The sequence below is a fragment of the Podarcis tiliguerta genome (genome assembly GCF_965153285.1).
Source record: "Podarcis tiliguerta genome assembly, chromosome: 6".
Lineage (NCBI taxonomy): Eukaryota > Metazoa > Chordata > Lepidosauria > Squamata > Lacertidae > Podarcis > Podarcis tiliguerta.
The window spans coordinates 92,177,633-92,189,880 of NC_139539.1; the positions used below are offsets into that span (position 1 = coordinate 92,177,633).

The 12,248-nt window shown below is 44.6% G+C and overlaps 1 protein-coding gene across 4 annotated transcripts in view; it reads right to left on the reverse strand.

Annotated features, from left to right (window-relative positions):
* RASAL2 (RAS protein activator like 2) overlaps window positions 1–11,401 on the reverse strand; it is a 241,459-nt gene extending 230,058 nt beyond the window's left edge. For 2 of the 4 annotated variants that reach the window (XM_083446234.1, XM_083446250.1), the window contains exon 1: window positions 11,225–11,399. In XM_083446234.1, the coding sequence (XP_083302360.1) occupies window positions 11,225–11,384 (160 nt within the window). In that variant the 5' untranslated portion in view covers window positions 11,385–11,399. Of the gene's footprint in view, window positions 1–11,224 lie in introns of all 4 variants that reach the window. The other 2 variants (XM_083446251.1, XM_083446249.1) reach the window with 2 other exon arrangements.
* Window positions 11,402–12,248: the final 847 nt, after the last annotated feature.

Sequence of the window (12,248 nt, forward strand, 5' to 3'; positions counted from 1 at the left end):
GCCATGCACATGTTTATTATCGTCACAAAGGAAAAGCTTCTGTAAGAAAAGTTACAGCAGGGCGCATATGGCTCACATGGCCTCACAATAAAAACAGTCAAGAGCCAGTGGATATTGAATAGGAGTCTTAGTTGGGAAGTTCCCCGTTCAAATCCCACCTCAGCCACTCTCTGGTTTTAGGCAAGTCACTATTCTCTCAGCCTTTACTGCCCACAAATATGTGGGATCATGTAGATAGACCTGTTGAAGGGATTACTGATATAATGCATGTGAAACGATCTGAATACTCTAAAAGTATACTATAAATCCATAAAGTCGCTTTGGGTCACTTTTGTGAGGAAAGTGATTAACAAATATTAATATATAAATGCAAAACTCACTGTAAGTACTGAATGGCAAGTTATGTATTCTTTCTCCTCTTGCATATATCATAACCCTAATAAATCAGGCATAGTGGCAAAAGGAAGAGAGAAAAGCAGCACAGGCAAAAAGAAAATCTCCAATTTGTGGGTGCAACCCCTACTGGGACATGTGGCGATGGCTGGGGCTTCTTGTCGCCTTCTTTTTAAAGCACAGTTTGGTTGTTCGCCGCAAGTAGTGATGGCTCTGCTATCAACAACCAGCCATGTACACCCCACATGGCACCATTATTATTATTATTGCCCCAGTGATGCCTCTCTAGAATGATGCTACAGCATTATGTGGCATTATTCCAAACAAGATATTGCGGTGGAACACAATGATGTGCCAGACCACAGATAACAGGGCCATCAGCCACCACACCACTTTAAAAAAAGAACGGGGGCAGCCATTGCCACTAACCATAGTAAGCCCATGACTCTGAAAATTGATCCTGCCCTTCCACAAATAAATCCCACCCACCCCCACAAAAAAATGGGGCCTATGAAAGCCTGGTAACATATTCAGCTCAGCACTATTCCTTACCAGTATAGGTTGAGCTCTTAACTTGAGGTACTACTTTAGCTAATGGGGCCTCCCGCTGCCGCCAGCGCACGATTTCTGTTCTCATCCTGAGGTAAAGTTCTTAACCCGAGGTACTACTTCCGGGTTAGAGGAGTGTGTAACCCGAGGTGCTTGTAACCCGAGGTACCACTGTATAGTGATAATCTCAACAGCCTTGTGATCAACTAACAATGGTTCACAAAAGACAACAATGAAAGCTGAGTTACCGTATTTTTCGCCCTATAGGACACACTTTTCCCCCTCCAAAAATGAAGGGGAAATGTGTGTGCATCCTATGGGGCGAATGCATGCTTTTGCTGAAGCCTGGAGAGCGAGAGGGGTCGGTGCGCACTGACCCCTCTCCCTCTCCAGGCTTCAGGAAGCTATCCGCAAGCCCTGGGAGCCCGCGGGAGTACCCCCCGGGCTCCCCCGGCTTGCGCAGAGCTGCCTCTTATCCCGAAGCCCCGGCGCGCTGAGCAGAGAGTTGCCTGCAAGCTAAAGTCTGCGCACGCTGAGCTCAGCGTGCCCAGGCTTGGCGCAGCTCTCCGCAAGGCGCAGGAGCCCGGCACTGGGCTCCCGTGGCTTGCGGAGAGTTGCCTGCAAACTGAAGCCTACGCGCGCTGTGCTCAGCGCGCCCAGGCTTGGCACAGCTCTCCGCAAGGCGTGGGAGCCTGCCACTGGGCTCCCGCGGCTTGCGGAGAGTTGCCTGTTCTGGGGGCTGGGGTCGGGGGAAGCTCGAGCTTCCCCCGCCCCAGCCCCGTGCCTGGGGGAAAAATAATTCCCCCCCTTTATTTCCCCCCCAAAAAACTAGGTGCGCGTTATGGGACGGTGCGTCCTATAGGGCGAAAAATACGGTAATTCATGCTGAATTTAGAAATATACCATTTGAACGGCAACCACGACATGAAAATGTATGACTAGGTTATGGTCCCATTTCTTTTTTCTTCCAGTGGTTTAAACATAGCAAATAACATTAAAAAAGAGGTAAAGAATTTGTTTCACTGAAACTTTAAGAAGGCAATCATACTAAATGCAGATCAACATACTGGTGGCCTTTCAGTATGCTAAGCAGAGAGACAAGAAAAAAATTCTGCTTTAAAGATGAACTCTAACACTTGTATGTCTTATAAGGATTAAGCTTAAAGTTGCTTGAATGTTCTCTGTGGTTCATCCTCTTAAAGACACAAGACTAATTACTTCTATACTTAGAGGCATAAACGAAGAACAGTAATAAAAGGGAACCAAGCAGATCCAGCCATGAAGCATAACATATCATGCCAGAGTTTTCAGTATACAAGGAAAATTAGGTAGCAAACTGAATACACTTAGTTTTCCTAGATTTCAGAAGGCTGACAAAAAACCCCGGCAAAACCCTACTCTTGAAGCATCATAGCCCAATAAACCAATCTAGCTAGGAGGAATTGTCCAGTAAATGAGCATGGCTAGAAGAGCATCCATTAACCACATATTTATATTCTACAGCCCTATTTGTGAGCTTTGCTAAACACTACTTCAGCCTAGATATGGACCCATAAACTATATAGTTAACTTTTTTCTGAAACATTTACTTGAAAATTAATCTCCCCTCTTCTGCTTCAAAGGATGTGATTCTGAACATAACTTGTGACACATATAAGCAACTGCTCCTTGCCAGCCATGTATGTTTATTTTGATTTGTGTTAACCCAGTGCTTACTGTCTGGCTACAAGACAGTCAAGATGCATGTGTGAAATATATATAAAACATTATTTTTAGTCTGGTGCTTCAATCATGACTCATTAGGGCATAAAACTGTTAGGATATAGTTCCGTTCCACCTTAAAAGGAACAGGCTGTTGTGTGTCACATGCCTGTTTACTTCCAGCTCTCGCTGGGAACTTCCGTTTCGTATATAGCTTTTTTGTTGCTGCTGTTTTGCTGGGCACGAAGGCAAGCAGACATGTTTTCCTTTGCTCCTGAGCTATGCTGAATAAAATGCTGTACATAGCTTTTTTGTTGCTGCTGTTTTGCTGGGCACGAAGGCAAGCTGACATGTTTTCCTTTGCTCCTGAGCTATGCTGAATTAAATGCTGTACATTTTGCTTGCACATCTCTCTGTCCGCCTCTTCTGCTGTGGGGTGTTTTACACACTCTGCTGACAGAGCGTGCATGGGTCTCTAAATGTATCTGAGACTCGTGTCGCTGACTGACTGATGCTGTTCCACTGGAGACCGGTGATCGTCCGGAGCCAGCTGGGGACCTGCCTGATGCCCCCGACTCCCTGGCAGTATCCCAACAACAGGGTTATGGGCCCAGCACACTTCTGCTGTGCCACTCCACTTAATTTTAGAAATGAGAAATTGTCAAAATTGGAAGCAAATTGGATTTTTTGGGGGGTTGCATGGGTAGTTTTGAGCTAATGGGCTCTCAGCCAATCCTTAAATTGGCAATTCTTTCTCACATATGCCATTTGAGCCAACTGTACTACTTTACCAAGGTACTGTCTATGACTGAAGAGGCAGTGTTACTTCTAGATCATCTCTTTATAATTTGTGTTTATGTTCAGTTACTGTATCATTGATTTATTGCCTGCTACATCAAACATTCTTTGATAATATAGTTGAATTATTTAAAATATTTTTGCATACTCTCCTCCCCTTAAATGCCAATAGAACTCCAAGAAGTTGCATTATATGTTGGTTTTGTAATACAAACATAAAAACAATACTGAATCCAAAAAATACAGAGTAAAATTTGCCAGAATATCTCCACAAACTTCACATCAATTGGTGGGAGCATGAATAGTAAACTTTTCAGGTTTGTGTGTGATTCAAACATTTTGGAGAGTAGGGTTCAGGAATTACTTCCTTGTTATGGGTATTCTCCTTGCATTGTTGCAATCTGGATAAGGCTTATATGCATGAATGCTTCTGAAAGAGACTTGGGTTGTGTGGAAAATCCAGGAGCTGCTTCTTAACGATCACAAATATAAACTTTTTTGCAAATCCTTTCTGTGCTTGGTTTGTAGCTACAGAATTTGCGTTAAAATGTAATTTCTATTAGATAGTGATAGCTATCTGTTTTGGCATTAAGCATCTAGTTGCAGACTAGAAATACATCCATTCAATTGATGTGGAGCTTGTGAAGATATTCCAGCAAATTTTATTCTGTGGTTTTTTTTCCAAACAGTTATCTAGAATTTCCTCTTTCCTGTGACATCTAAACAGATTTTTCCAAACCTTAGAAAAAAGCAGTAGATTTTTAAGTATTCACAATCATACTCATCAGCCAGTCATTTGTGTATTCAATCACTGGCAGCAATCATGCAAAGTTCAGAAAAAATAAAAGAGCGACTGGTGAAATGGGAAAATATGTTTAGTTGATTTAGGGCTCCTACTGAAGAGAGAGCAAGCAAAGACCTTGGAGTCACATTGAAAGCACATCCCATAGTGAAGCCCTTCCTTTGCACACACACCACGGTCACACTGCCAGCCTATCACCGCAGCTGGTTATTATGATGCATTATTTGCAAATCCGTTTCCCAGTGCCTACAAATACAAGCTGTATAGCTTCTATAACTGGAGGAGTCCCTGAATGAGCTCCCTGCAAGCTGAAAAGCACACAGTACCTAGCACATATACAAGATTAATCAGCTCTGAGAAGTGGCCAACAATTTCATTTCAAATTAACTAACTGCTTCTTCTAACCAAGCTATTTTTGAGCAAAGTACCTTTCAATTGCAACAATTGGAAAATCCACTCTCTGTATCTGTAAGGACACATGGGGGAAACTGAACCATGGGTGGCTATTATATTAATAGCTCCCCTGACTGCAATGTTAGAAGAGTGATGCTTAGCATTTCTTACACAAGACAGGCTTCCCCTCCAGAGTCATTCATGGCACAGAGTGGTGTTAGCCATTCCCAATATTTACTGGGAAATACAGATCGCAAAGGTCAGACTTAGAGCCCATTTCCCTTTGCTCAGTGGGCATACTTACTCACTAACTACAAAAAGCTCCACAGTTCTATAAATATCCACATACTAAAAACTACATTTAGTTGTACACCAGCATGGAATTGTTTTGATTTGATTACTAATGCACAGAAACATACCCAGGTCACTCTATGCAAGACAAGAACAGGATTAAAATGATCTGAATATATATATATATATATATATATATATATATATATATACATACATACATATATATATATATATATATACATACTTCAACCAAATTTAAATAAAACAGGATACTGTGGAAAGGAAGCATATACTTTATTTTCCCCTGAACTTGCCATTTCTGTAGTTCATTTTGATATTAACCGGAAATAATTACTTGTTGCCTTTGGGTTACAGAATCACTTCTTAGCCCAATCACGCTTGAAAAATCATTGTATTTTTTCATAGTTTTTAAAGTTGAAATGTTTTTGTATCTGTGCACCTTACATCAGCAGCCTTTATCTTCTGGTTAGATAAATTACAGTCCATCGCTGAACAAAAAACCTATGACTTCATCAACATTTTACATGTAGCTAACTGGAGTATTCATCACTCCCTATGTGGATTCTCAGTGTTGCACCTTAAAGCAGACATATTTGTAAATGCCTCCATTTTATTTACTGTATATGTACATATTAGCCTAGGCGTGTGTGCACATACAAACTCATCAAACAAACAGATTCTCATTTCTGTTTAACATACTGTATTAGGAAGCAGGAAGGACCCAGACTTTACAGTAAGCCCCCCCCAAAGGCAAAGAAACAACAATTAAAGCTTCCTCAAAAAAAACTAGGACATTGCCTGACAACCCACATTCTTGCTCATAACAAAGGAACGTATAGCCAAAGCACAAAGGAAAATAGAGGAAACTGAGCCCATGTAAACCTACAGCATGCTACTAAGGCCCTAGGGAGAGAGAATCCCAGTGATAATTAACAGAAGGAACAGGAAACCCTGTACACTGGACGCTTGGGTTGCAAACGTGATCCATGCGGGATGCACGTTTGCAACCTGCAGCATCCGCAACCCTCAGCGGTGAGTCTGCGCACGCACAGGTTGCGATTCAGCGCATCTGCGCATGCGCAAAGCGTGTTTTAGTGCTTCTGCGCATGCACATCCGCCGAAGAAGAAGAGGAGGAGGAGGAGGAGAAGTTTGGATTTGATACCCCGCTTTATCACTACCCGAAGGAGTCACAAAGCGGCTAACATTCTCCTTTCCCTTCCTCCCCCACAACAAACACTCTGTGAGGTGAGTGAGGCTGAGAGACTTCAGAGAAGTGTGACTGTCCCAAGGTCACCCAGCAGCTGCATGTGGAGGAGCGGGGAAGCGAACCCGGTTCCCCAGATTACGAGTCTATCGCTCTTAACCACTACACCACACTGGTAACCCGTTCCAGGACTTCCAGGTTTCGGCAGTCCACAACCCGAAAAAATGCAACCTGAAGTGTCTGTAACCCGAAGTATGACTGTATTCTGAGCACTGGTAAGGAGGTATGAGGAGAAGATACATTCTGCGTTCAGACCCACATGGTGATAGAAAAAATAATAAGGAAGAACTTGTGCCCTCTCTGGCAAATATGCAAACCTTAGTGTGAAGGGTTTCACTTGAGAACATTTGTTCTACACAAGAGAAGCTCCAGGCTGTTTCTTCTTATGGCATGCTCCCATAGGAACTGCACTGGACTTTTGGTGTAGGGGGCTCTCACATCACTAGAGGAAACACCAAACATAACAATGAACCAGAAATGGAGACAATGAACTTCTGGGCAAGTAAACACCCTGCTGGTGCATGGACCCCTCAGGGCTCATCTCCATATTCTTCTTTCAGAGAAGTAGTCAGTGGCACCAACCAACCTCTTGTAAGACAATGAAGGCAAAGGTAGTAATTGCATGTCTTGAGTAGAAGACAGCTTTTGTCCCACATACTCTGCACTTTTAATAACAGTACCCCTACTTTGTACGGGATGTGGGTGGCGCTGTGGTCTAAACCACTGAGTCTACGGCCACTAAACCACTGAGTCTAGATGAAGCTGATGGACTACATGGAAATGGCGGAAATGACTGGCAGAATCCAAGACCAGGGAGAAGAGTCGATGGAAGGAGATTGGAAAAAATTTAAAGTATATTTATAGAAATATTGCAAAATTAATGAATGTTAGAAAAATACTGGAATGAAGTTATATGGTTTTAGCAGAAATGTTATAAAGAATTAATCAAAAACTGATTGTTAATGGGATAAAGTGGAAAATTTAGAGTAAGATAAATTATAGAACAAAAAATTGAGAAAGAGGGAAAGGATTTGCTGAATTAGCTAATTTGAACTAGAATACAAAAAAGGGAGGTGTGAGGAAGTCGAGGAAACAAGTAAATGAAAGATAAAGATATGGAATTTGGATGTGTTTTTAAATGTTTTTGTTTTTTCTTGTTGTTTTGATGCACTGTTTTTTCTTTCTATTTTTGATGTATTATTTGTTAAAAACTTTTATTGTTTTTTTTAATTTCTCTTATACTTTCTTTCTGTAACTATAAAACTTCTAATAAATATTATTTTTTTAAAAAAATAAACCACTGAGTCTACAGTCAGCGGTTCGAATCCTCGCGACGAGGTGAGCTCCCGTTGCTCGGTCCCAGCTCTTGCCAACCTAGCAGTTCGAAAGCACGTCAAAGTGCAAGTAGATAAATAGGTATCGCTCTGGCAGGAAGGTAAACGGCATTTCCGTGCGCTGCTCTGGTTTGCCAGAAGCGGCTTAGTCATGCTGGCCACATGATCCAGAAAAAACTGTCTGCGGACAAACATCGGCTCCCTTGGCCTGTAAAGCGAGATGAGCGCCGCAACCCCAGAGTTGTTCATGACTGGACTTAACTGCCAGGGGTCCTTTACCTTTACCTTTTTACCTCTACTTTGCTACTAACATGAGTTTGACCAAACTGCGGGAGGCAGTGGAAAACAGGAGTGCCTGGTGTGCTCTGGTCCATGGGATCATGAAGAGTCGGACATGACTAAACAGCAACATCTTTACTTTTCTCCATGTATGTAAATGGGAGCCAATTTTTTAAAAAAGAGGAAGGTGCTATGATGTCCAACACTGTGAAGCTGAAACCTCAACCCTGACACAAGTGACCTCAACATCAGGTCTTCCCCTAACTTAATGCCAATCACTTACTGCAGCGCCTTAACTTTCCTCTACAGAAGTCAACAATGGCCCTTCACTTTTACGTAATAAAGTAAACTTTGTCTGCTATAGTGATGGGCATTTTACAGATTTATTAGGAGGCAGTTTGTCTAGCAGCTTATATCATTCAAGCACACTGTCTAGCAACATCTATCATATTAGCGCACAGTCTCTCATAGTAACAGAAGCCAGTCCAATAAAAATTATCAGCTTACCCATTTCATCTTCCTCATTGTCTACGGCCAACTTGGCAACAACTGTCCACACTTAAGTTTAAAATTTGCCTAGAAGCCCAGCAACATTTAAGCACTCAGCAAAAGATCTTTATTAGCAAACTATTTAATTGACAAGGAAATCAATAGTTTACTGAGAAGCAAAATACTACCCAGTAAATTAATACTTTAGAACAAAATATGAAGGTACAGAATAACAAAAAAACCCCACCCCAACCCGATTGCTGTCTTGTTTTAAGACTGAGTCACAATATATTTCTATAATAGAGCGCACAGTATGGCTAAAAAAAGCTGAGTCTGGGAATAGGCAAGGCGTACTGATACAGATTTATTTTGGGAGGTTACATACCAAGGAGGATTTGAAAAAGAAATAGGAAATAACACTGTGTCTTGTACATCAGCCAGATCACTAAAGAATTTAACATCCTTTTTCCAGGCTCTCATCAACCCTTTCTATAAATAAGGATGCCAGTTGAATGCAAGTCAGTAAGTACAAAACCACAAGATGAACAATGTCAGTATCTTCTAGCAACTCATTAATAGTCATCCAAAATCCAGCTGGAAAGGGAAGAAAATGAGGCTTTACTCACACTGCTTCTCTTCTTGACTTCTTGCAAGCACAAAGGACTTAAATACCGATTACAAAATGATAGCATTCCACATCTAGATCCTGGGGAGCTTTCAACTGAGCATCCTGTACTTGACTTATTCAAAACTAGTACAAAGGGCAGTTTGCTAATAATTATCAGCTTCTTAACATTTTAGAATACATTGAATAATCATAGAGGAGTGTTTCCTGTCATATAATCACAGAATTGTTGAGTTGGAAGGGGTCCTGAGAGCCATCTAGTCCAACCCCCTGCAATGCAGAAATGTTTTGCCCAAGGTCTGTCGGCACATGTGTTCAAGTTACAGGCTTGGTTGTTTAAAGCCTATGAATTTTTTTTTAAAAAAAGCCACTATTTAGGCTGCAGTCATGCAGTATGCACAGTTACCCAGAAGTAAACACAACTGAACTTAATGAGCTTATTTCCGAGTAGATGTCCAACTTTAAAACTGATATTAGTTATGTGTTCAACCATAAACAATCCAACTGTGGTTGCAATTTCCCCAAGTTCAGAGTGACATGAACGTGTGATATTTTTGCTCATTTATCAGTATTTCAATTTGCTGCTGGGTCTGTTGGAATAAATACCCAGAGATCAGACAATGGGACTGTATGCAACAGCACATTCTGCAACCTAATCTGTTCTTCTGCAAGCATGATTTCTGAAATTAACGGGTCGGCTCTTTCTAAAAGGGTGGGGAGGAAGCTAGGAAGAAGCAGTGCCAGGAGGTGGGTATCTCTCACACACACACTCCTAAGAAGTTACTTTGTTTTATTTATCTTTTTATTTCCATAAAAAGCAGCTTCCACTAAGGAATTCTCTTAACCCTTTGGTTGGTGATCAGTCCATGTTCTGAGGCAGTAATATGCAGCCAAGCCAATACCTGCCCAGAGGAAAATTTTCATGGACACAAAGAAATGAGTACATCCGTAATAATCAAAATGCTTATCAAAGACATTATTGGATATTGTCACAAGGAAGGTAGAGAAGCAGACTTCATACAACAGGGTTAGCAGTACAGAAGTTCCAAACAAAATTTTTGCCATAAGCAACCATGGGAAGATACCGTATTTTTTGCTCTATAAGACGCACCAGACCACAAGACGCACCTAGTTTTTGGAGGAGGAAAACAATAAAAAAATATTCTGAATCTCAGAAGCCAGAACAGCAAAGGGATCGCTGCACAGTGAAAGCAGCAATCCCTCTTGCTGTTCTGGCTTCTGGGATAGCTGCGCAGCCTGCATTCATTCCATAAGACGCACACATATTTCCCCTTACTTTTTAGGAGGGAAAAAGTGAGTCTTATAGAGCAAAAAATATGGTACTTCATAGGAAGGTCACTAGTCAGTCCAGAAGTATGATACAAAATAAAAGAAGCATCACTATTATTGGCCAGTAAACATTTGTCTTAAGCAGCCTTGGGGCAACCTTGGGGCAGATACAAAAAGGAGCTGTCTGAAAATGGAAAAGAAAAACATTAGAAAGACTGTGCTGGGAAAGAGCGCAGGGACCATGAGTCAAGTGTTTCCAAACCAGTGGGTTGAAACCTGACGGTTAAGCTGCCAATATCAGGATCAGCGATGCCCTCCATAGCGTTAAGAAAGGTCCAGGAAGAAGACTTACATATGGCCCTAAAGCAAAGGCACATCATCTTAATAAAAGGTTTAAAGGCATCCCACGCTGCTGAAGGTGAACGCACAACAGCTGTTTTGTGCTTATGAGAGGGAGAAGATACGAATTGGGGGGGGGGGTATCAATGCAAAAAAAAAAAAAGGTCCAGGGCGTGTGAGGGGTTTGGTTAGCGGCACCCTGGAGTCACACCTTGAAACACACCTGAGATACCAGACGGGGGGGGGGGTGCGTCTCCAGGTAGATCGGCGCTGGAGTGCCAACTCTTCCATCTTTGAAACCAAGCAGGGGGCGGCGGCTGTATACTTACCTGACGGGGTTATGAATGGGGTGCGAGATGTGAATAGCGGGGGAGGGGGGTGTGGAGAGAGAAAAAATATAGTATCTCCCACCTCCTCCCCGGATCCAGATCCGTGAGTCGGGGGGTGGCAGAGGGGGGGAGGGTTAGGTCGCATCCAGGCGGAGAGGAAGGGGAAAACCCACCTTTTAGGCGGGAGGAGGTGATGTTGCTGAAGGAGGTATTTTGGGGGGGGGGGTGGAAACCGCGTCCAGGGGAAGCCGAGCTGAGCCGCCGAAGGGGGCGTGTGAGGGGCTCGGTGGGGCCGGGTCTCCCCCCCCCCCCCCGCTCCTTACCGTAGACGCGGAGCCAGCCTTGCAGCTGGCACACCGACTCCCTCAGGATCCTCTCCAGCGTGCTGGCCGCCCCGGCCAGGTCGGCGGGCCCCGGCAGGGAATTCCTGAGGCGCTCCAGGCAGCCCTCCGCCGCTTCCGCCGACGGCGCGCCGGGCTCCATCCTGACGCCGGCTGCTCCCCTCCGCCGAGCGCCCGGGACGCCCCGCTCCTCGGTCACTGCACGCCGCCGCAGCCCCGCGCCGGCTCCATCCCGCGACCGGCGCCGCCTCCCCGCTGCAGCCCGGGCTCCGCCGCTTCTCCCTCAGACCCGGCGGCATCGGCGGGCGGCATTCCCAGGGAGGGAGGCGCGAGCAATGGATCGCCGAGCCAGCCGGCCGGGCTCTCCGAGAGCCTGAGGCAACGGCGTGGGCAGGCAGAGGACGGGGGGGGGGGAGCTCGGCCAGGCGCACTCAATCGCCCATCGACGCGCCACCTACAGGCTCGGACGCGCCCTCCCTCCCGCGCGCGCGAACGCACCCCCCCCCGCCAGCCTTCTCGCGGTAGAGGCCGCGGATTGGTTGTATGCAAATGAAGGAGGGCGCCCCGAGGGGGTGGATTGGCTGTATGCAAATGAGGAAGGGCGCCTGGGGACTCGCAGTTGGTTCGCTGCAGTTGGCGGCGGCGGCTGCTGTTGCTTAGCTGGTATATTTATTTGTTTATTTATACGCCGCTTGGTTGTTAGAAAGGCGGTTTACAAAAAGACCAGGCAGTAAAAGCATAGGAAACTTCACAGCCCTCCATTAAAAACACACACACACACACACACACGTTCAAATGAGAGATTGCAGGGAGCAGTGGCGTAGCGTGGGGGGTGCAGGGGGGCCGGCTGCACCGGGCGCAACATCTGGGGGTTAGGTTAGGGGGCGCAAATCCACGGGTTAGGGGGCGCAAATTACTTGCCTTGCCCCGGGTGCTGACAACCCACGCTACGCCACTGGCAGGGAGATCCAGGGAACGCTTCTCTGCGTTTCCTTTCAGAGACGAG